General features: G+C 35.6%; 1 protein-coding gene across 2 annotated transcripts; it reads right to left on the reverse strand.

Annotated features, from left to right (window-relative positions):
• Nucleotides 1-409: 409 nt before the first annotated feature.
• LOC123545152 (MFS-type transporter SLC18B1-like) lies at nucleotides 410-22,711 on the reverse strand. Of its 2 annotated transcripts, none has more exons than XM_045331463.2 (14): nucleotides 22,538-22,711; nucleotides 15,609-16,394; nucleotides 14,538-14,633; nucleotides 13,880-13,953; nucleotides 13,353-13,509; nucleotides 11,179-11,247; nucleotides 8,337-8,430; nucleotides 7,087-7,238; nucleotides 6,442-6,540; nucleotides 4,082-4,182; nucleotides 3,786-3,881; nucleotides 1,528-1,602; nucleotides 1,088-1,181; nucleotides 410-814 (listed from the first exon to the last, which is right to left on the reverse strand). In XM_045331463.2, exons 2-14 carry the CDS (start codon nucleotides 15,927-15,929, stop codon nucleotides 674-676), a joined length of 1,569 nt encoding a protein of 522 aa, XP_045187398.2. In that variant the 5' UTR covers nucleotides 15,930-16,394; nucleotides 22,538-22,711; the 3' UTR covers nucleotides 410-673. The 2 variants fall into 2 exon arrangements, with proteins under 2 accessions (XP_045187398.2, XP_045187399.2); XM_045331464.2 differs by lacking the exon at nucleotides 22,538-22,711 and adding an exon at nucleotides 17,024-17,173.
• Nucleotides 22,712-24,423: the final 1,712 nt, after the last annotated feature.

Raw genomic sequence — 24,423 nt, forward strand, 5'->3', positions numbered from 1 at the left:
TGTTTTTGTATGACAGACCTGCAAGCATCAGAATGTTGTACTGAGAATACTAGAGCATTGGACCACTGATATAGATATAAGAAAATTCAAAACTGCATCAGTCATTTACGTACATGTACACGACAGATGTACTAGCAGCTTCCTCGCTTGGCGCTCAGCATTAAGAGGATAGTGCTAGGACTGGTCAACCCAGTGTCAGTATAATGTGACTGGGTGGGATATCATGCTACGTGTCTACGGCGTGATATTCCATTGAGGCAGCACTATAAAGTTGGGCATTGTGCTCACTGCTACAAGTAGACACCGTCGTTTATATGACTGAAAAATTGGTGAAACACACACACACACACACACACACACAGAGATTGTGTTATTGTTTTAGTAAGTTTATGAAGTAAATCACATTAGACTGAATGTTTGTTTTTATTGCACATAATTGTCATGGTATATGATAATGCTGAAAAGATACAAATGTCATGGTACAGCAGATGATTCTTAGTTTTTATTTTAGCATTTTGCTCACTATCGCTTTAAATGATGCACTTGGAAATGTATTGTTGATCAAAATTTTGACTCGCTGACATCTTTTGATGAAAGATAGTTTGATGCAGTATCTATGAACACATGGACAATTTAGTAGACAATGTGCACCAGGTCTGTATTTCCCCCATGACTACTCTACCAATGATGACGTATAGCAGTCATTTGTTTGAAAAGTTTCGTACACATGCTCAACTTTCAGATCATCCTTTTGTTTGCGGCATTTTTGTACAGCTTTTAAATCACACAGCCAGTTCAATGTAAGACAGCAACTCTGAAATTAAATGGACAGTATACTGGATACCGAATATGTATTGTAGATGTAGAATTTAAACGAACAAAAATACATAGTATCAATGGAGAAATGGCACCACGTACATATGAATTACTGACATTTATCTCCCAATTCGGACAGTTTTGGCAAAGTTTCACATGGAAACCTCTACAATAAGTTTGTTTATATTGATAAGTAGAAAACATATTGTCCAAGTATGAAGCTGTACATGTGTGTCATTTGAATTTGGACAATCTATTTGTAATAACTTACCATAAAAAGACACAGACCAGCAGTATAGGTGCACATTGTGTTGAAGCCTACAGTATCCAACAAAAATCCACCAGCAGACGGACCAAGGAAATCTCTGAAAATGGGCATTTTTTAAACTGACATACAGAGTATAATAATATCCCCTTATTTTACACCACAGTATGAATTTATAATATTCAAAGATAATTTAGAACACATATTTATACAAAAAAATCTGTTTTAAAACGTTAAGAAAATTAGCTTTAAATTACAAGAAAACTCATGATGTAGGCTTCTTTGAACTCCGTTCAGTGCAGACACGTGTACTGGCACTACAATCGTTGAATAGAGTAACAAGAAATGTACAGCTGCAAAATACCAGTTACGAGTAAAATATACCACATATAGGTATGGTATGCACAAGAGATTTTATGAATATAAATGCCAACATGCGGCCTTACCCGAGAGAGTACATGGACATCCAGAAAGCAGACACCATACAATAAGTCGTTGTGTCAGTTTTACATCCTGCAGCTCTGTTAACAATAATGTACAAAACTTGTATAATGGTAATTAAATTTCCTGTAAAAATATCGAGTAACGATGAACACACTCCCCTTGAAGTAAGTTTGTTCAGCCATGTACTCTGCCAAGTTGAACATGTGTCCTAGCAACCTGCTTTGTTTTTATACAGTCTTTATGCTTTATTATTTTCTGTCTTGTCGGTAGAAAGCATGTCAATGCCCTAGAATAGTACAGTAAATAACGATGCACACCATACTTCTGAACGTCCATTTTTGAAAAGTTTTAAGAATTTCAGTGAGCAATACCTTGATAGTTGTGGTCAAACGGAGGTTCAGACGTGCAGTTCCATTAGCGTTTTCAAATATATCCTTTGTATTTTTAGCCCACCATCATCAGATGGTGGGCTATTCAAATCACTCTGCGTCCGTGTCCGTCGTCCTTCCGTCCGTTAACAATTTCTCGTTATCGCATCTCCTCAGAAACTACCTGGGGGATTTTGACCAAACTTTGTCAGAATGATGTATTGGTACCCTAGTTGTGTCCCCCTGAAAATCAGACTGGTTCAACAATTTTTAGTAAGTTATGGCCCTTTGTTTATTTCTATAGTTTACATAGATTTATATAGGGAAAAACTTTGAAAATCTTCTTGTCCAAAACCACAGAGCCTAGGGCTTTGATATTTGGTATGAAGCATCATCTAGTGGTCCTCTACCAAGATGATTCAAAATATTTCCTTGGGGTCTAATATGGCCCCGCCCCGGGGGTCACATGGTTTATATAGACTTACATAGGGAAAAACTTTGAAAAACCTCTTGTTCAAAACCACAGGGCCTAGGGCTTTGATATTTTGTATATGACATCATCTAGTGGTCTTCTACTAAGACTGTTCAAATTATCCCCATAGGGTCAAATATGGCTCCGCCCCGGGGGTCACATGGTTTACAGAGACTTACATAGGGAAAAACGTTGAAAATTTTCTTGTCCAAACCACAAAGCCTAGGGCTTTGGCATTTGTAATGTAGCATCATCTAGTGGTTCTCTACCAAGTTTGTTCAAATTATCCCCCTAGAGTCAAATATGGCCCCGCCCTGGGGGGTCACATGGTTCATATAGACTTATATAGGGAAAAGATTTTAAAATCTTCTTGTCAATAACCTACAACATTCAAATTTGGACCACATGTATGGTTTTGAGTGGCAAGATGAACCTTGACATGAGTTGACCTTGATTTTGACCTAGTGACCTACTTTCACATTTCTGTAGCTACAGCATTCAAATTTGGACCACTTGCATAGTTTTGTGCACTGAAAAAAACTTTGACCTTGACTTTGACCTAGTGACCTACTTTCACATTTTTGAAGGTACAGGCTTCAAATTTGGACCACATGCATAGTTTTGTGTTCCGAATTGGAATTTGACCTTGATTTTGACCTACTGACCTACTTTCACATTTCTCAAGCTACAGCCTTCAAATTTGGACCACATGCATAGTTTTGTGTACCGAAACAAACTTTGACCTTTACATTGACCTAGTGACATACTTTCACATTTTTGAAGGTACAGGCTTCAAATTTGGAACACATGCATAGTTCTGTGTTCCGAAATAAAATTTGACCTTGATTTTGACCTAGTGACCTACTTTCACATTTCTCGAGCTACAGCCTTCAAATTTGGACCACATGCATAGTTTTGTGTACCGAAATGAACTTTGACCGTAAGATTGACCTAGTGACCTACTTTCACATTTCTGTAGCTACAGGCTTCAAATTTAGACCACATGCATAGGATTGTGTACCGAAACAAACTTTGACCTTGACATTGACCTAGTGACCTACTTTCACATTTTTGAAGGTACAGGTTTTAAATTTGGACCACATGCATAAATTTGTGTTCTGAAGTGTAATTGGACCTTGATTTTGACCTAGTGACCTACTTTCACATTTCGTCCTTGAAATTGATCTAGTGACCTACTTTCACATTTCTCAAGCTACAGCTTTCGAATTTGGACCACATGCAAAGTGTTGTGTACGGAAATGAAATTTGACCTTGAGCTAGTCAGTAAGTCTTGAAATTTTGAAAAATGGCACATTGGTGGGCGCCAAGATCACTCTGTGATCTCTTGTTCTACTGAAAACGGGGTTGATCCTTATAGACCTTATAGATTAACTTTGAAAATGAAGAGAGATATACTTACTCTGCTAACATGAAGAACATGTCAAACGTCGGCACGGAAGACAGACTAGCAGAGGCTCCTAGAATCACTAGCGCCAGTATCACCAACCATAACTGACTGCATGAAATGAATCAACAGAAACATGTAAAAGTTGACAATAATTGGACATCATGTGCTTCTACTAAAGTAAATATCAGCATCAATAAAAAACAGTGTTTTTCCATATTATAAAAATGTATCCTCAAAGTTCAAACATTACATTGTATTATCACTGCTCCTGGAAATCAAACATGGAATTTTATGTCTACGTTACTTACTTGTACTCTGAATCTAGGCCTATTAATGGAGAGGGTCCTATCAACAAAGAACCGAGGCAGGCGAATAAAAATCCAACTACCAGTAGCGGTCTCCCGTCTTCCTAGTGATGGGTAAATAAAGAATAAAGCAATGAATACAAGATAATATAATATTTGGAAATATAAACCATATTAGCTTCTTTTTTTTCTAACAGCTGAGTGTCATTTTTTAGCCGAGATCTGCCGAGTCGCCACTTCTTTTGGAAACGGTAATACAAATTGAAAATTATATTTATTCAAAAATTAGTGTATTGAAAAAAAACCAACCTTGTGTAGTGTTTATCAGAACAGCAAAGTAGCTTTAATTACTGCTGGTTTACATAAAAGACATTTGAATACTACATGTACATGCATGATACATCCCCCTAAAATTGCTGGCTACTAAACTTGTAATGTCTAAAAAGGGGCTAGCTCCAAAAAACTAGCACTGTGTGAATGTCCACTATGATGACGTACCGAGATTCAATGAAACTTGATGGAAACTACAGGAGGGTTACAGATGTTATTGTAATATTGTTAAGTCAAACAAGAGGTCATGATGATCCTGGATCGCTAACCTGAGTAATATGAGCTACATGTTTCAAATGTCAAACTGATGCTAACATATTAAGAAAGTAGGTCAGTAGGTCACATTCCTGGTCACTGAAAGTCAGTGTTAAGATCGGTGTGCAAAACTGTATATTCGTCCAAATTTCAAGGCTATATCTTAAAAAACAAGAAAGTAGGTCAGTAGGTCAAGGTCACAGTCAAGTCACCCCTAATTACTTGGGGTCATCAGGTAATTATAATTAAACAGTCTAGGAAATATGATCAGATAATTTTTAAGTATTTTTTCTTATATAACTCGTATACAAGTGACCTTTCACCCTAGCACAACTTGGACAATCTTGTTAGAGAACCACTAGGCAATGCTACATAACAAATACCAAAGGCCTACGCTTTGAACATTTTTTAAGGTTTTTCCTATAGAAGTCTATGTAAAACTTGGGACCCCCAGGGTAGGGCCTCTTTTCATCCCAGGGTCATAATTTGAACAATTTTGACAGAGGACCACTAGGCAATGTAACATACTTACTATCAAAAGCCTAGGCCTTGCAGTTTCAGGCAAGAAATTTTTTTAAAAAATTTCCTATAAGTCTCATGTAAACATTTGGACCCTGGGGTGGGGCCGCTTTTCACCACAGCCTAATAATTTGAACAATCTTAGAGGATCACTAGGCAATGCAACAAACCAAATATCAAAAGTCTAGGCCTTCCAGTTTCAGACAAGAAGATTTTTGAAGTTTTTTTTTCTATATAAGTCTGTAAAACTTAGGAACCCGGGGCGGGGCCTCTTTTCACCCCAGGACATAATTTGAAAAATCTTAGAGGACCATTAGATAATTGCACATGTCAAATATCGAGGCTCTACGCTTTGCGGTTTTGGACAAGAAGATTTTTTAAGTTTTTCCTTTCGGTTGCCATGGCAACCAGAGTTCTGTGTGGTATTTAATTCTTTGGACGGAGATCACCCAAGAAACATCCAGGCCAAGTTTCATCAACGTCCGCCAAATGGTTTCAGATGAGATGTGTTTAAAGGAAAATGTGGACGGACGGTGAGCGATCACAATAGTTCAACCCGAGCACTTTGTGCTCAGGTGAGCTAAAAAGTACGTAACGTAAAAACTAATCATTACAAAGAATGTCCCTAAACATGCAAGTTGTTGATATAATTTGAATTGGATAGAAACTATATGAATTGAGTACACATGATACTATCTGGTGTAGTCGAAGTATTGATAAGTCCAAAACTGGAGCAGAACTCAAAAAGTAATAATTGGACATTAACATCCCGAAAATATGTACATACCCACATGATCATGTTGCTGACGTATTCAAAGTTTCTTTGAATTGGATGGAAACAGATACATAAGGTACAGATGTTGTCGTAATAGTGTGAAGTTCAGAAAAGTGGAACTCAAAAAAATAACCGTTGACAAAGGAGTCCCGAAGATTTGCGTATACTGATGATGTACCAAGTTTCATTTGAACTGGATGAAAACTGTACGGGAAGCCAAATACAGCACACAAGAAAGTGTGACATATTGTTGGATGAACAGTCTAAATACTATTTTCCTCCCGGGTTAGTGTTAAAACATGTAAATACGATTTACAACTCTTTAAGTCTTTCAAAACTTGGGTTCATACGTATATGGGGATCTTTGGGTGGACCGCAGTAGACTTTTGGTAGTGATACTTCAAAATTTCATGTCTATTAAATAATACAGATGTATACAGAAGCTAAATTTTTAAAAGCAGAGTTTAAACAATTTCATTTTTACCACTTTGTCGGAAACCCATCCCCATAGGGGAGCCGTCACCGCATACGCACAAGCCATTACAAGAAATATAATTCCAATCAGCTCGGGACTAAGATCAAACTGAAAGAAGGGAAAAATGAATTTTTATCAACTGGTGAAGACTTGTTGCTTTTGGCAAGTTTTAATAATGGATAAAGCCCTTTTACAAACTACCATTTAAATATATATATCTGTAGAAATGCTGCATATGTTCTCCTCGTCATGACTTGGAGAGAGAAGTCTACAAAAGCTTCATTTTTACTTATAATATTAGATGAAATACATACATACATGTTACATCGACTTAAAACTATAGCCTAACTGATTTAAGTTTCACTTTACACACCTTCCTGAGGGGCCTCCGTGGCCAAGAGGTTAAGGTCACTGACTTTGAATCACTTGCTACTCACCGATTTTGGTCCGACCCTCAATCAGGGATTGAATTCTTCATATGAGGAAGCAAGCTGGCTTATGGAATGTCGGCGGTTCTACACGGGTGCTCGTTCATGATGAAATAATGCAAGGAGGGGCATCTGGGGTCTTCCTTCACCATCAAAGTTGGAAAGTCACCGTATGACCTTTAATTGTTTTGGTGCGACGTTAAACCCAACAAAAAAACAAACATACCTTCCTGAGGTACGGTTCGAGTGTAGGATCAAGTATTGACCACATGAATGTACTAGCAACAATCGTAAATGTTGTGAGAAGACCGTTTAGTGAACAGAAAATTTTAGTGAATGGTACTCTTGGTTGATCCTTGTCCGCGTTGCCTGCAGAGTCTGAAATTTTAAATAAGAAGTACATTGAAATGAAATAATATTTTTTACACAAGAAGGATATAAATGTAAGAGTAAAAACAGTATTATGTAAATGCAGTTACCTATATTTCACTACTCGCCATTAATTTACACCCTCTAGATACATACATTTTGTAAATATTTATGACGAAGATTAATTTATGTATTTTTTCCATTTACACATACCAAAATAAAACATATCTAATAGCATTAAAATATGTAAATGGTCATCCTTTTTTCGAATTACAAATGACTTACACTACTATGCTATGCGAAACGCCCGTCATTGGAAAATGTTTTAGACACACATAATTAAATATACTATATTCTTGACGTATCATTCGTAAATAGTTCGCAATTTCTAATATTGTGATGTCCACTTCAATAATCGGTCACCTAAGTTTTTCGGGTATATACAAAAACAGATGAAAAATTATACATAATAACATTTTTTAATAGTTTCGGTTCGTTCATTAAAAAGATCACCGAATAGTAGAATTACATAGTCTATGTCACGTATGCCCATCGTTTACATTGATTCCCTTCAGAGTACGCCGTTTCATGGAACCAACGAACGTTTAAAGAACGTTCTGAACCCACGTAACATCACTTTCTACGTTGTCGACAGGCGCTGTACTTGTTTAAATAAGTCTACTTTATCAAAAGGCTAACCGAGCAGGAATTCTTTCATCAGTATGTTTCCTGTATCCCCAACAGTTACGAATTGTGATATATCTTGAGCCAGTATCATTCCACAACATTCAGCAATAGGGTGCTGGTACCGTTGTCTAGCGGTAATTAGTGAGGACGGTTGGTGTTATTTATGCGAAGAAATTCTATTCCGACTTTGACTGAAAAGGGTGTTGTTGTTAAAACTGTTTTATCCGGTGACCTTTAAACTCAATAAAATGAAAGTTTTACATACTGTTGATAAGATATGAAATTTAAATAACGTTTTCTTTGTTTTCAAAGGTTTACATATATGTTACATTATATTTCTGAAAACCCTAGGTGATATGACCGATTATAAAAGTTGAGTGGTTTTAGAGATGCCAAAAATGGTGAAAAGACAAGCATTACCTTCCGCAGCTGAAGGTACAAATAACGCCATGAACGGTAAGCAAACCATAGCCAGTCCTCCAATTGATACAAAAGGTAAATAAAAACCTCCCAGCTGAAATATATTATTGAGTTGATAGATTCAGTATATTCTATTAGACAACAAGAGATCACAGAGTGATCTTGGCGCCCACCAATGTGCCATTTTTGAGTGTTCCAAATTTCAAGACTTAATGACTAGCTCAAGGTCAAATTTCATTTCTGTACACAACACTGTGCATGTGGTCCAAATTCGAAAGATGTAGCTTGAGAAATGTGAAAGTAGGTCACTAGATCAATTTCAAGGACAAAGTTCTTTGTACACAAAACTATGCATGTGCATCAAGTTTGAAGGCTGTAGTTTGAGAAATTTGAAAGTAGGTCACTAGGTCAATCTTAAGGTCAAAATCAAGGTAAAATTTCACTTCACAACACAAATCTATGCATGTGGTCCAAATTTGAAGCCTGTATCTTCAAAAATGTGAAAGTAGGTCACTAGGTCAATGTCAAGGTCAAAGTTTGTTTTGGTACACAATCCTATGCATGTGGTCTAAATTTGAAGCCTGTAGCTACAGAAATGTGAAAGTAGGTCACTAGGTCAATCTTAAGGTCAAAGTTCATTTCGGTACACAAAACTATGCAAGTGGTCCAAATTTGAAGGCTGTAGCTTGAGAAATGTGAAAGTAGGTCACTAGATCAAAATCAAGGTCAAATTTTATTTCGAAATACAGAACTATGCATGTGGTCCAAATTTGAAGCCTGTACCTTCAAAAATGTGAAAGTAGGTCACTAGGTCAATGTAAAGGTCAAAGTTTGTTTCGGTACACAAAACCATGCATGTGGTCCAAATTTGAAGGCTGTAGCTTGAGAAATGTGGAAGTAGGTCACTAGGTCAAAATCAAGGTCAAATTGTATTTCGGAATACAGAACTATGCATGTGGTCCAAATTTGAAGCCTGTACCTTCAAAAATGTGAAAGTAGATCACTAGGTCAATGTAAAGGTCAAAGTTTGTTTCGGTACATAAAACCATGCATGTGGTCCAAATTTGAAGGTCATAGCTTGAGAAATGTGAAAGTAGGTCACTGGGTCAAAATCAAGGTCAAATTTCATTTCGGAACATGAAACTATGCATGTGGTCCAAATTTGAAGCCTGTACCTTCAAAAATGTGAAAGTAGGTCACTAGGTCAATGTCAAGGTCAAAGTTTTTTTCAGTGCACAAAACTATGCATGTGGTCCAAATTTGAAGGTTGTAGCTACAGAAATGTGAAAGCAGGTCACTAGGTCAAAATCAAGGTCAACTCATGTCAAGGTTCATCTTGCCACTCAAAACCATACATGTGGTCCAAATTTGAATGTTGTAGGTTATTGACAAGAAGTTTTTAAAAGCTTTTCCCTATATATGTCTATATGAACCATGTGACCCCTAGGGCGGGGCCATATTTGACCCTAGGGGGATAATTTTAACAAACTTGGTAGAGAACCACTAGATGGTGCTACATTACAAATATCAAAGCCCTAGGCTTTGTGGTTTGGACAAGAAGATTTTCAAAGTTTTTCTCTATATAAGTCTATGTAAACCATGTGACCCCCGGGCCGGGCCATATTTGACCCTAGGGGGATAATTTGAACAAACTTAGTAGAAGACCACTAGATGATGTCACATACAAAATATCAAAGCCCTAGGCCCTGTGGTTTTGGACAAGAGGTTTTTCAAAGTTTTTCCCTATATAAGTCTATATAAACCATGTGACCCCCGGGGCGGGGCCATATTAGACCCATAGGAAATAATTTGAATCTTGTTGGTAGAGGACCACTAGATGATGCTTCATACCAAATATCAAAGCCCTAGGCTCTGTGGTTTTGGACAAGAAGATTTTTAAAGTTTTTCCCTATATAAATCTATGTAAATTATAGAAATAAACAAAGGGCCATAACTTACTAAAAAATTGTTGAACGAGTCTGATTTTCAGGGGGACACAACTAGGGTACCAATACATAATTCTGACAAAGTTTGGTCAAAATCCCCCTGGTAGTTTCTGAGGAGATGCGATAACGAGAAATTGTTAACGGAAGGACGGACGGACGGACGGACGGACGGACGGAAGGACGCCGGACCACGGACGCAGAGTGATTTGAATAGCCCACCATCTGATGATGGTGGGCTAAAAATAGACGATATTCGAATAAAACATCATAAATATGACGGTTTCAGAAAGTTAATGTGTTGGGAAAACATGGAATCCATGACAAGAATACTATAACAAACTATGATGATGAAAGGTTGCCTACTGTTTTTTTTTTTTAAATCAGTAGATAAAGCATGTAAAGGTATCAATGCGGTTCTCTTAAACTCAGTAGATCTGCATCTTTGAATAGGTGCACTCATTGTCGGACATCCGCACTTTTCACACTATGTCGATACCTAATTTTATCACATGATCGATCATTAACCTGTAGCCTGCTAAATTTTTAAAATGGGATGGTTATTATTCGAAGGGGTGTTCACATGATCAGGCTGCACGTCCGTGCAGGCACTTGTGATAAAGGCAATAATCACTTGGCGCCAGCAGGCTAAAGGTTAAGGATGATATAACAATATGACTAAAGTCTATTGACTTAGTGTCCTATAGATACTTTAAATATGTAAAAAGTACTTATAATAAAGTGCATATAGCTCATAAAATCTAACCGCTAGAATTTTAGCTGTGTCAGAAATCTGTTACATAATAAAACCGGAAGCTGCAGCTTTTTTACATGCTAATGTACTGCGTGCTACACATATGTTTTTCGGTGTCAGAAAGTTAGGAGAAGTAGAAACTTACACCATAGAGTACACCGCCGACTGCAGGTCCGGCTACCAACCCTAAACCAACAAATATTTCACCAAATCCCTGGAAGAAGGAAGAATATTGTACAACTTCTCAGAAAAGCAGTTTCTTTTTTTTTTTTATATGCACAATTAAATCTTGAGACCTCATTTTCAGAAGGCGTACTTTTGAGCATTTCAGTGATATATAAAACCACATATAGCCAATTAGTATAACATGTCTTCTTACCAAAAATAAAAAGAATATTGAAATTTCATGTTACATATAAGAAAAGTAATCTATATGAACTTTGAAAACAACACCCTCTGAAACTACTCCCATGAAATTTGTTGTTGAGTGTTTTCTCAATCACTACTGAGCACTAAAACCTGAAAAGGGTTTGGTACGGTTTACATTGAAAAATGGCCCTAAAAATTAATGACTAATAGCATCATCCTTTTAAATTACAAAACTTAAAAAAAAAATGTTAAGAAATAATGAAAAGCGTCCCTTCTACACGTCGATTTTCAACCTGACTATCTATGCGAAAAAGATCAACTTACGTGCTAATTTGACGTTACGTCAACCGTTACTGAAAGGCATATACGAGTATATACATGTAATTAACGTAGTTTTATTTCAAATGTACTTAAATTATGTGGGCGAGCATAATATTCCTTTAATGAATGAGTTCCATATATTCAGTATTGAAACTGAACGAAATCAATATTCTATTTCACATAATCAAAATAACTTCACACCATTAAGTTAACGAGAAAGCTGGTAAAAATGATTTTGCTGATTAAAAATTGTTCTATTATAAATGAATAATAAATATATGAAAAAAATAAAATAAAAAAATGGCCTATATATTTAAGTTGTTTGATTTGTACGTGTATGTGATAGTAGTATTTTTTTGTGCAAGTATTCTTAGATTAGAGATGTGGTACCTGTACGAGTACGCGTTCGTGTAGGATTTCATTCTTTACTTCAATAAGCGTCTATGTGCTAAAGTTTAGAACATTACACTTTACACACACTTTAGCCATACAAGTTCATTTAATATTTGTATGATAGAGCCGTTGCTAGGGGGCGTGCGGAGTGTTGTATGATAGAGCCGTTGCTAGGGGGGCGTGTAGGGTGTTGTACATTGAACATACTCAAACAAAACAAGTCTGCTGTTATTTTCTTGGTTGTTTTGTAAATTTTATTCAATACACAGATGACATGCTGGAAATTCTATAGCAAAGATTCATGTATAATAACGAGAAAGAGACACTTGCCTTATTTATTAAAAATTATTGATGAAGTGCTCGCCGCGAGCCTCGCGTTTTATTATTTTAATTAACTAGTTGAATAAATTCAGTAAGAAAACTCATCATGTACGATCCTTTATGTATTTCACCAACATCCGTAAAATCCAAGTGTTAAGACTGTCGACATCTTCCTTTAAGATAATTCCCTCAAATGAATATTTATCAAACTATGGATTATGTAATTCTGTATTATAATGAAAGAATATACAGAATTTGAAATATCCACCGTTTCATTGAAATCAATGATAAATCGAATGGAAAGTTGATTGCTTCAATGAATTCTTAAAAGTTTGTGATTTTAAGCAGTACAGTTTATAAAACTTCTAGAGTATATGTTTTATTAAAGTGGATAATGCATGCAACCCTGTGCATAGGTCTAAACATGCTTTGTGAACATCGCTATAGCTAGCAAACTACGAGGGCTCACGCATATATTTTCTAAGTAATAATGATCTGAAAGTGATACATGATAAGTACAGTACATTATTACTTAAAACGTATTTCAATGTTGACTAAGTTACGTTGAATTAGATTTTACTTCTCCAAAATTCTTCTTACTGCCGAAGCGTGTAGATCTAATCATTTTACGAATCTGTAGGGTTTATGCCTATAACAAAACTTTCAAGATCACTTCTATTTTTTATTACAACATATATGTACATGTATACGGGCCGCTTTTTAGATAAACGATCTCCGAGGTGGAACAATCTCTGGGAAGTGATACTTTCTGGAAGGGGTAATTTTGAGGGAAGAAACGAAGGGAAAATCTCTAAGAGAAGGAATAATCTCCGGGAAGGAACAATCTTCAAGGGAAGGTATCATTTCCGGGGAGGAACTATTTCCAAGGAATAATACTCGTAAAAAGAAACTCACAAATACTGAGGAGATGTTATCAGGAAACTGTTGTACAAGGAGGACAAACGAGGCTGTTGACGCGCCTGTTATACCAACTGATCTCACCACTTGTAAAAGAAACGCGAGGGCTATAAACACTCCATTACCGTTGTCAGATGGTACGTAGGCCAACATACTGAAAATAAAATATTCATATCATAAATTGTATCTGAAATATCATTTTTGTATTGTAGATTGTGTATCAGTGGCTATATTAAAATTCATAATAATGTTGACGTGGGCATGAAAAGACAAATCGCTTTACGCGTCATTTCTGCGTTCCTCTAGGTGTTTGAACACGAAAACACAGTATTACTCTGCCTTTATAAATTAATTTATATGATATATAATAATAATGCGTATATGCGAATATGGTTTTCAAAAATGCAATTAAGTAAAAGTTACGTGAGATCTCGGTGAAAATTTGTTTCCAAGTATCTAGGCACTGACTCAGATCTACATATTTGCCGTTTGCTGATATATACACCTACTGAAATGTTTCTTACCCAAACAAAATTGTACATCCGCTGAAAATGAACATTCCTGCAAGAAACATGAACTTCACACCAGTATGTGGCATCTGAAAGTAACCAACAAATCTCGTGGTAGGAAAATGTTTAATACATTATAGGCCCTAGATGAAGCTTTGAAGAATCTTTGCATATATTTTGTAACTGATGCATGAATATAATTTGCATTTTCAATACGTTACCAAACAAAATAATAGTAGACTTGATTTGTTTCTGTTCACGTGAGATAATGAAATGCGCACACATGCTTGGCTTGTACCCTTACCCTGCTAAATTTCTATACATGTACTGAACTTGTCAATCTTTCAGTTTGGATAGTATCATTAACTGATAAAAGGGATACATACCAAAAAACTACTGACTGAATGGCGAACAGTGCAGATCATGATCAGACTGCACGGATGTACAGGCTGATCTTGATCTACACTGGTCGGAAAGGCAGAACCAATCGTGTCCAGCATGGTAAGGGTTAACAGAATTCACTTATCCAGATACATCGAATGACCTCCATGACCCCGAAGGACAACAAACATTATATGACACCACAGAGTAAACCAGTCTGATTATATCTGGATAACTAGCTTATATTACAAACAAATGCGAAAATAAAAGAATGAACTACATAATTACTAACCAGTTTTCCTATGACTGGAGACATAACAAACTGTACAAATGGGGAAGTTCCAAAAATCCAGCCTGATAGTGTATCACTGACATCTTTCTTCAATGCCTGTCAAATATTCGTATTTCTAATTACACATGTAGTTTTCATTTTCAATGCAATCGTTAATTTTTAGATAATTCTACACAGGCCCGCAGTCAGAACAAACTTGATATCTAAGCACACGAAAATTTAATTTCTAACCGCAACGAAGCCCGATGGTAGTACTAAAATACATATGACAGATATAGTATGAAATTATAATGAGCAAATACATTTATCTGAAATTGTCTTGTTGACAAGATTTTTGGCCAACTTAAGTTTACCTTTTTAAACCGTAGATTTAAATATGTGTTACGTTAATGGAAAATGAAGACATGTAAATATTTCAAATGAAAAACACTTAATAGTATGTAAGCTGAAATTTTTAAGAATAGCTTAGATAGATTTACGTAGGATGATATGTGAAACAGGATTTTATAAGTGCAATATCTTAACTTGAATGTATGTAGCATCTTCAGTATCAAGTTTTTTATATTCAATATAAAAATAGTAGTTCATTATCTGAAATGTTCGCATTGCGTTTATTTTAACTTGTCAGTGTGATTATTTTATTTACCATGCAGAGAGAGTAAATAAACACATCTAATCTTACTTACGTTCAAACGAAAATAATTATATAATTAATATACAACGATTGTACGTGTAATTAAATTAATTGTTTACTTACAAACGAATTAATCGAAAATAAAAGATGGAACATGCTCCTGACCAAATGGTTGTTTCTACATTTGATGTTGCCTATACGTTTCTATGGGAATTTTTATTTATTAATTTTTATTTACGTAAGAAAAGGGGAAAACAGACTTTCTAGGGTGACCCACGTTCTTTGTAGGATCTATTGCCCAGAAATATGTATTTTTCGGATGGTGAAGCATTATTACTCTTTTGATATATTTGTTAACTGTTCCAGTGCGAATTGAGACAGCTTACATTACCCTTTAAAAAAAGACTGTAGATACGATCAATTAAAATTGAACTTACTTCCTCTGGGAAAAACGGCGCCATAATTGAAACACTGAGAAAAGTTAGCAAGTCCACGGCGGCCGTGGTGGCAAGCACGATCTTCTGCACACGTGTTAACGTCCATATTGATATACCAGAACTTTCTGAATCAACATGTGATGAAGAAATTGATATTGACCCTGACCTACATATTGATGGGATTGGTGTTGTCGCCCGTGTTTTCCCTAGCAACGGACTGTCTTCACTGAAATATTCATCTTCTGTATTTAATGACGCTTCTGGATCTGGTAGATCATAGTACCGGTCACTGTCACTTTCCCCATGAATTGTTACTGTCATTACTGATATAAACTGTCACTGCCTTCAATCACTGATATAAACTGTCACTGCCTTCAATCACATTTAGGCCTCTTCCTTCAGTCACTGACATAACCTGACACTGCCTGCAAAAACTTACTTCAGTCACTAATATAACCTAGCTGTCACAACCTTCAATCACTGATATAAACAGTAACATTTTCTTCCTTCAAACACTGATATATACTGTCACTTCCTTCAATCACTGATATAAACTGTCACTGCCTGCAGTCACTGATATAAACTGTCACTGCCTTCAATCACTGATATAAACAGTAACATTTACTTCCTTCAAACACTGATATATACTGTCACTTCCTTCAATCACTGATATAAACAGTAACTTCCTTCGATCAGTGATTTAACATTTACTGATATATAGGCACTACTGCCGACATATACAGTCATTTTTCATCAATCTCTGATATATTGTCACATCCTTCAAACCTGAAATATACAAAGGATATCGATCACACAATTAAGAATTTCATTGTATCTTATACGACCACATTTCTTATAACATATCAATATAACAAACGCCAGCTGTGCATGGCAGATGGATGCTATTGATAGCGCATCTGACTTTTTATGAACTTATGAACAACAAGATTCATCCATATTTGTTTATCATTACAAGCGAATAACCAAAATACCGTTAAGTAAAACGTAGACTAGCCACTAGACTGATAATAACTATATTTCTATATTTTTCCCTTTTTTGACAAATTCAATTTCATGGAGACAAAAGCCAGTCTATTTTAGAGATTTTCACACAGGACTGATTTTGAAATTATCAATATTATGATATTGGACATAGGATATAGACTGGCTCAGTTCACTACATTCAATCATAAAAATGTAAAAAGATATATCATAGTCTAGGAGCTAGTCTATGTAAAACGTACTTAAACAAATGCACATTTATCACTATCATTTATTTAATCTTTATTATATTTATCAAGGCAGCTATTCCACGTGACTTTTATATCCCACAATCTGTAAAAAGCGACAGCTGATAAGCCTTATCTGAAAAAAAAAACAACAACAAAAAACACAACAACAACAACAAGAAATACCTTTGAAGAAGATCGTAGTAAGACAAGAAGTTTATGAGGTTTTCATATCATTTGTGTTTTTCTATCATCTATCTAACATCAAGTTTGTAAATAGCAAAACTAAACACCACACTTTAACAATTTAAATGGTTCTCTTTTATACAAAGGCTTCGTAAGTGTGCAGTTTTGTTTCGTTTATTCTACGACGAATAATTACAGCTGTGGTCTGGAAGGCACTTCTCTACCTATTCATGTGATACGCAGACCATATTCAGCTTTCTGTAAATTGATATATATTGGTATTTGAACAGGTTTTTATTATATTTATTAAACTTACTTACTTATCAATGTTTAGATATATCAATATTCTTGCTATATATACTGAGCGAAACGTAGCTTTAAAACATGTAAACATGCAGCGTCATTAATAGACACTCTTCCAATCAGGCAGTGTTGCATAAATCTTTCATTTTGATAAATTATCTATAATGAGTTATCAAGTAGTCTGATTTGCAAAGTAAAGTCACGTGGCATGGGTCGGTCCAGGTCACGAATCCGTTCTTAGTACGACATTCGTTGAAAAAAACACAGCAACAACAGATAATCTTCTAGTTTTAATCGTTATCTTTCGTAAATTTACGTACATCTCCAAAATCAAGCGGGGTTTTCAATAAAATCAACTGAAGTTTTTAATTACTGGCACAACGAGACGACGAAATGAAAGAGATTTAAAAGTAAAAGAATTTTAGCTACGTTAAAACGTCTGTAAATAAGTAGGCAAAAAAGCTATATGGTTATATAATTCATTTATACAAAAGTATATTTGCAACGTGCATCTTTGTGTTTCATTAATTGAATATCAAAGCATTTCAATTCAATGTGTTTATTTTACTATGAAATATGTTTTTATTATAAGATCGAATTACTTAAACCACGTTACATGTTTGCGTAAAAAGGTTCCTAACTTTGATAAAAAATTCTAATATGTTTGTCTCTGTTAATACACTCTTGCGCTAGAATGACGTCACGTTAACGTGCGGTGACGTCAAAGTTTTTGTTGCGACCAAGAAAGAGCGCTTCTATATTTTATCTACTCTTTTAGATTAAGGGCATATTAGAATCGAAATAATTTATAGCAAAACCGTGTTTTAACACTATTCATACACTCGGGCGGTAATACGTCCTCGAGAAATTATTACGCCCGACGATAACCGCCCATCGTGCATAAATAGTGTTAAAACACTCTTTTGCTATAAATTATTTCTTAAATAGATCTAATGAAAAAGAATATTCATTTTGTATTTCAAGTGTTTTGAATTTGAATAAAAATGTCTCTACTTGGGATATAATTATTGTTTTCGACTGTATTAGGTTACATTCTACCAATTTAATTACTTCTTTATTTCATATTAACAATAAATATTCAGACCTCTTTTTTAGCACTTTAGAGCATTTCAATGTATGAAAACCATATATGGTCATTTAGTATGCATGTCTTTTATAAAAAAAGAAAAAATATTGACATGTTATGTTACATATAAGTAATAATTTTGTTCTGAGAAACATCACCCTTAAAATGCCCCCATGAAAACAGCCGTTTAGCAATTACGCGTATGTAGACATTTTTCTCAAAGAATAAAACTTATTCCATGGAATTCACAATGAAAATGGTCTAGATCTTTTCTCAATACAATAAGCAATAAACTAAGCCGAAAATATAACTGTCACCTCCTCATATGACTCATTATACCAGATTTCATCCATAGCATGGAACTACATTTTGGACTACCTCACAGGTAACACTGAGTAGTCATTTCCTGTTTGGTGTAATCCGTCCTATTACCATTTTTTTTCTCTTGTTTAGTAATCCGATGCTTATTAGAAATAAAAAGAAAAAATGTAGTTAAAAAAAATATAGTCCAATGAATTTACACGAATCTGTCACACGACAATTTTGCAGCTTTCTGAGTATATAGGGGTTTCGACGCTGGCCGACGTAGAATTATGTTACTTGCTCCACGAGATCACCTCATGATGTCGAATATATGTGTGAAGTCTGAAAGCATTAAGCCCAGTAGTTTTACAGGCTTACATGCAAAAAATTAACTTATAAAGGGCATAATTGTGACCAAAAAAAAAAAAGAAAAAGAAAAAAAGAGTTACAATTATGAAACTTGTACCGTGAGGTCATCTAATGATGCCCAATATATTTATTATGTTTGAGAGTATTTGGCCTAATAGTTTAAGAGAAACCTGCCTACATGCAAAACGTTTGTGACGCTGACGCCGGTGTAACATTAAATACTGACCCCGTTTAAAATAGACCCAATGGGTCCTTTTTCAACGTTGAGAATTGACACCGTCAATATTTCAACATTAAATTTTGATCAAAAGGTCCCTTTTCAACGTTGAGAATTGACCCGCCAACATTTCAACATTAAATTTTTATCAAAAGGTCCTTTTTCAACGTTGAGAATTGACCCGCCAACATTTCAACATTAAATTTTGATCAATGGGGTCAATTTTCAACGGGGTCAATATTTAATGTTACACCGGCTAAAAGGTGACAACGAAAGCTCACGGTATCTTAAAAAAATCAAATAGTCGAGCTAAAATGTAGTGGATATGTATTTATTCGATATTGACAAAATATCTTCTTAAAACCGTTTGCAACTTCCAGAAATACAAGTTTCAAATTATTTACTGTCAGCGTAATTTTTTTAGTACAAAAAAAAGTACAAAAATGTATCTTTGAATGCTCTAACAAACTAGAAGATTCATTCATAACATTGCTCGGTTCAAAAAGCTTTTACATTTTATTCTTTTTGCTCCTAATCTTTTCAAAAAGTATTCAGGAATAATGAAATAAGCCTACACTAAAGGTAGTAACACTAGTAAGTCACGCGGAAAAGCTACCTTGTTTTTTTTGTAACTTTATCAAATAATTGGTATTCATTACGAAAGGCAGTCACAAAAGTTCACGGACAGAATTTCGCACATGGTAATAACGCAAATACATGTCCACTTCATAATATTACATAAGGTCAATATGAGTTATATAACTGACAGCATATCACTTAGTCGAAGTATCCTCATATTGATCAAACGTTGCATGCACGATAAGAGTTCTTTTGTGTGACTATCATATGATCATAGGGTTAAAAACAAGACCGCTGAAGTTTATGAAAGAGTGTAAATAGTATTCAAATTTTACAGACATTGGCTCGGTTGCGGGAGGTCGTGGTTTCGCTCCCTGACCGCGTCATACAAAAGACGTGAAAATGATACTAATAGCTTCCTCGCTTTGCGTTCAGCATTTAAAGGATATAGTACTAGGACTGATCAGCTCGGTGTCAGAATAATGTGACTGGGTGATTTTTGTTTGTATTGGGTTTAAAAAACGCCGTTTTTCAACAGTATTTCAGTTATGTAACGGCGGGCAGTTAACCTATACCAGTGCTCCTGGATTCTGTACCAGTAGAAACCTGTTCTCCACAAGTAAATGCCAACTTCCCCACATGAATCAGAGGTGGAGTACGAATGATTTCAGACACAATGTCTTTTATCAAATCGTCACGGAGAACATACGGCCCGCCGGGAGGATTGAACTAAGGACCCCGCGATCGGTAGATCGGCGCTCTCCCTATTAAGCTAAGCGTGCAGGTACTGGGTGAGGTACCATGTCATGTGTCTATGGAGTGTTGGGCAATTCGCTTACTGCTACCAGTCGACACCGAAATTTTTATGACTGAAAATTTCCACAAAAAAAACGCAAAACCCCCAAAACACACACATGGTATACACGCTGACATGTTCAAGTAGGGTGACAAATGGAATTCTAAGGGGCCGGTTGGTCTATTTGTAACATAAAGATAATGGCATGTTAGCTTGTTAAAAAGTGAAGAGAAAGAAAAAGGTTTGAAAGGATATAAACATGTATATCTTGTCACTTTTATGAAATTTTGTAATTACCTTCCTTTAATACAAAAGTATTTAAAAAGCGGACTATTTCTTTTGATTTCAAAATAATTTCTAGTTTTAGAATTCCATTTGATAAAACATAGGGATATTTCAAGTACCTGAAACAAACGGCATGTTTTGAAACCGTGTAGCTTCGGCATTCATTTATTTTCAATCTAACTTGTTTGCGCAACTGAGATAGGCGAAGGGAGGTAATCATTATTTTATTAACTTAATTTCTAATGAATTTTTGTAAAAAATATACATGCCAATGCAAATATTTGACATGATTAAAATAATAGTTCTTATATTCATATTATTCCCTCGGCAAAGTATGTGCATCAAAATTATGCTTATGCTGAAGTAACGCTATCTGTGTTGGACAAGTAGGACAGGAAAGTCAAATTTTAAAAAAATCAAACATGTATTACGGACTCAATAAACATTTGAGTGTATAAGATCAGTTGCTAAAGTTTTGAACAAATCCATTAGTTGACCAAAATGTAATTAACTACCTTTAGAACAGATGTACTTGAATTACAGTACGGGTTGATGAACTGTCAGGAAGAAGGGGCGGTAATGTTAGTAAGTCCTATATAGTATAAGTCCTATATAGTAAGTCCTATGTAGTATAAGTCCTATATAGTAAGTCCTATGAGAATTAAATTGGATGGCATATAAAGGGTAGACCTAACAGGTCAACGTACAATTCACCCGACTTTATCATTCTATGACAGCTATTAATCTAGGGGAAATTAGAACAGTTGTAATATTCGGTAATTAGGGTGGAAAACTCTACTGCCATACTTTTTATGTACTGCATGGTTTTGCTTTTATCACTGTTCTTTTTAAAGAAATATCAGTAGGCTATGATGATTCAGTTTAATCCTAAGGAAAAATGATTACTATAGGTACATGTGTTCTTTCCATTAGAGGTCATATAATAGAGGTCTACGTTTTAAAATACAATAACTTTCACATGATCACTCCAAAACTTAATCCAGCACTCCACCCAAGACACCACTCCATCGCTCCACAAGGTTTTCGTATATATATATATATATTATATATATATGCTCTAATTTCAGGACGAGCCCGCCCGCTTAGCTCAGTAGGTAAGAGCGTTGGTCTACGGATCTCGGGGTCGCGAGTTCGATCCTCGGGCGGGGCGTATATTCTCCGTGACTATTTGATAAACGACATTGTGTCTGAAATCATTAGTCCTCCACCTCTGATTCATGTGGGAAGTTGGCAGTTACTTGCGGAGAACAGGTTTGTACTGGTACAGAATCCAGGAATACTGGTTAGGTTAACTGCCCGCCGTTACATGACTGAAACACTGTTGAAAAACGGCGTTAAACCCAAAACAAAACAAACAAAATTTCAGGACGAATTCTGTGTTATTTGCCGTCATCACAAACGGAAGTAGGTTGGATATTTACAGAACGAACAGTTGATTTTTTTTTTAAATTTTGAGAGCAAAATGTTCTTTGGCATAATCTATTGCTGGAATTATTTCGAAAGGGCACATAAGACAGCACCTGCTCAATACAAATAACAAATTTAAGTTCTTACCTCTATTATTAACCAAATTTACATACACCAAAGAAAAAAATCCATATGAATTTAGTATATCCATATTCTATAATAACCGTAGCAAGGTTAATACACTGTTTTCAATAGAAAATAGAGATAAAATTGGTTAGGTTAAGCATGACAGAAATATAATCGCAGTTCATGTACACTATGTTTAAAGGACAAAAAGTAGGACTTCATACTTATTATAAGGCCAACAAAAAATTCTTTGTTTCCGGTAACATGCTAAAAAAAATAGGGTAGGTAGGTCGGAAAATTTTTTTTTGGATTTTTTTTATTAAGGGAGACTTTTCGGAAATTATTTTTGTGTCAAAAAATGAATACAAATAAGGGGGTTATGCCTTCAGAGCATCAGTAAGTTGATTTCTAACATCACTGGCCATGTTTAAACCATAAAAAATGCATTTTTGCAACTTTTTGTTAAAAAGTAGAAAAAAATATTCTCCAAGGCCATAAAAACATTAGGTCGGGCCAAAAATTTAGGGCAGGTCGGGATACCGGAAACAATCATTTTTTTTACGCCTAAGGATTAATTCTACGGTGTTCTGTTAGGGCCATCGTTGTTTCGCCCTTCACGTTGTAGACACGTGATCACCCACCCATTCACATCATACTGACATCGGGATGACCTGTCCTAGAACTATCCTCTTAATGCTGAGCGGCAAGTCTGGTATGACGCAGACAGGGATCGAACACACATTAAATCTCCCGCATTCAAAGCGGGCGCTCTACCCCTAGGCTACCGAGGCGGTCTTTTCGCCTTGCAGATTGGTAAAGGTGACAGTGTGACAATACGATGTAAAACACGACGTGAAGACGCGATATACGGGTGTAATGTGGCAAATCATCCAAGAACCGCTAACGCGATTCATCGACATGCCAGATGTCCCAATGTTATGGAACGCCGCACCTGTCTTATGTCTGGAAATTTCATGCTATCATGTCAGAACGCGATGTTAACTTGTCAAAACAGTGTCTTACTATGTTAAAAAGTTCTGTTAGTATGTAAAATTGTGGTGTTAACTTGTCGAAACAGTGTTCTATTATGTTAACTTGCCATGTTATCTTGTCAGTGTGTGGTGTTAACTTGTTAACGAGCTATAAAAATTATACTTCTTTGACTTGTTTAAACAGCTTCTTATTATGTTCAAAAGCTATGTTATCATGTCAAGTTGTGATTTTTTGTCCAAATAGCGTCTTATTATGTTAACTAGCCATGTTATCATGTCAAAGTATGATCTTGTTTGCAGTGTATTATTTATATGTTAAAAAGTTATGCTATCTTGTTGAAGTATCGTGTAATCTTGTCTACAGAGCGTGTTATTATGTTAAAATCCATGTTATCTTGTTAAAGTACCGTGTGATTTTGTCTACCGAGCGTGCTATTATGTTAACAAGGCAGTCTGAAAGACAGCTAAATCCCCCGCCACTGTTATGGATAGTGAAAGGGTAAACCTTGGACTTTTAGCTGTGACCTTGACCTTATATGGCTGTCTCATGAATTCTGCACAACGTCTTGATGAGGTGATCATTTGACCCAAGTTTCATGAAAATCCTTCAAGGGGTTTAGGAGATACAGAGCTAAAACTTTTGACCTTGAGTTATGACCTTGACCTTGAGTTGATATAGCTGACTCATGAGTTCTTGATGAGGTGATCATTTGACCAAAGTTTGATGAAAATCCTTCAAGGGGTTTAGGAGATACAGAGTGGACACAAAATGGAAGGCTCAAACATTTGACCCTAAGCTGTGACCTTGACCTTGAGCCGGCATGGATGACTCATAAGTTCTGCACATCATTTTGATAAGGTGATCATTTGACCCAAGTTTTATAAAATTCCTTGAAGGGGTTTAGGAGATATAGA

Source organism: Mercenaria mercenaria, chromosome 1 (genome assembly GCF_021730395.1).
Source record: "Mercenaria mercenaria strain notata chromosome 1, MADL_Memer_1, whole genome shotgun sequence".
NCBI classification, from domain to species: domain Eukaryota; kingdom Metazoa; phylum Mollusca; class Bivalvia; order Venerida; family Veneridae; genus Mercenaria; species Mercenaria mercenaria.

Excerpts from the sequence above, each read along its gene's own strand:
- LOC123545152 (XM_045331463.2), bottom strand. The coding sequence starts at position 15,929 with ATGACAGTAACAATTCATGGGGAAAGTGACAGTGACCGGTACTATGAT. Across the intron at positions 6,541-7,086 it reads TCGAACCGTACCTCAGGAAG|TTTGATCTTAGTCCCGAGCT; the intron begins GTATGTTTGTTT and ends CCCTTCTTTCAG. Across the intron at positions 1,182-1,527 it reads ATGTCCATGTACTCTCTCGG|AGATTTCCTTGGTCCGTCTG; the intron begins GTAAGGCCGCAT and ends GCCCATTTTCAG.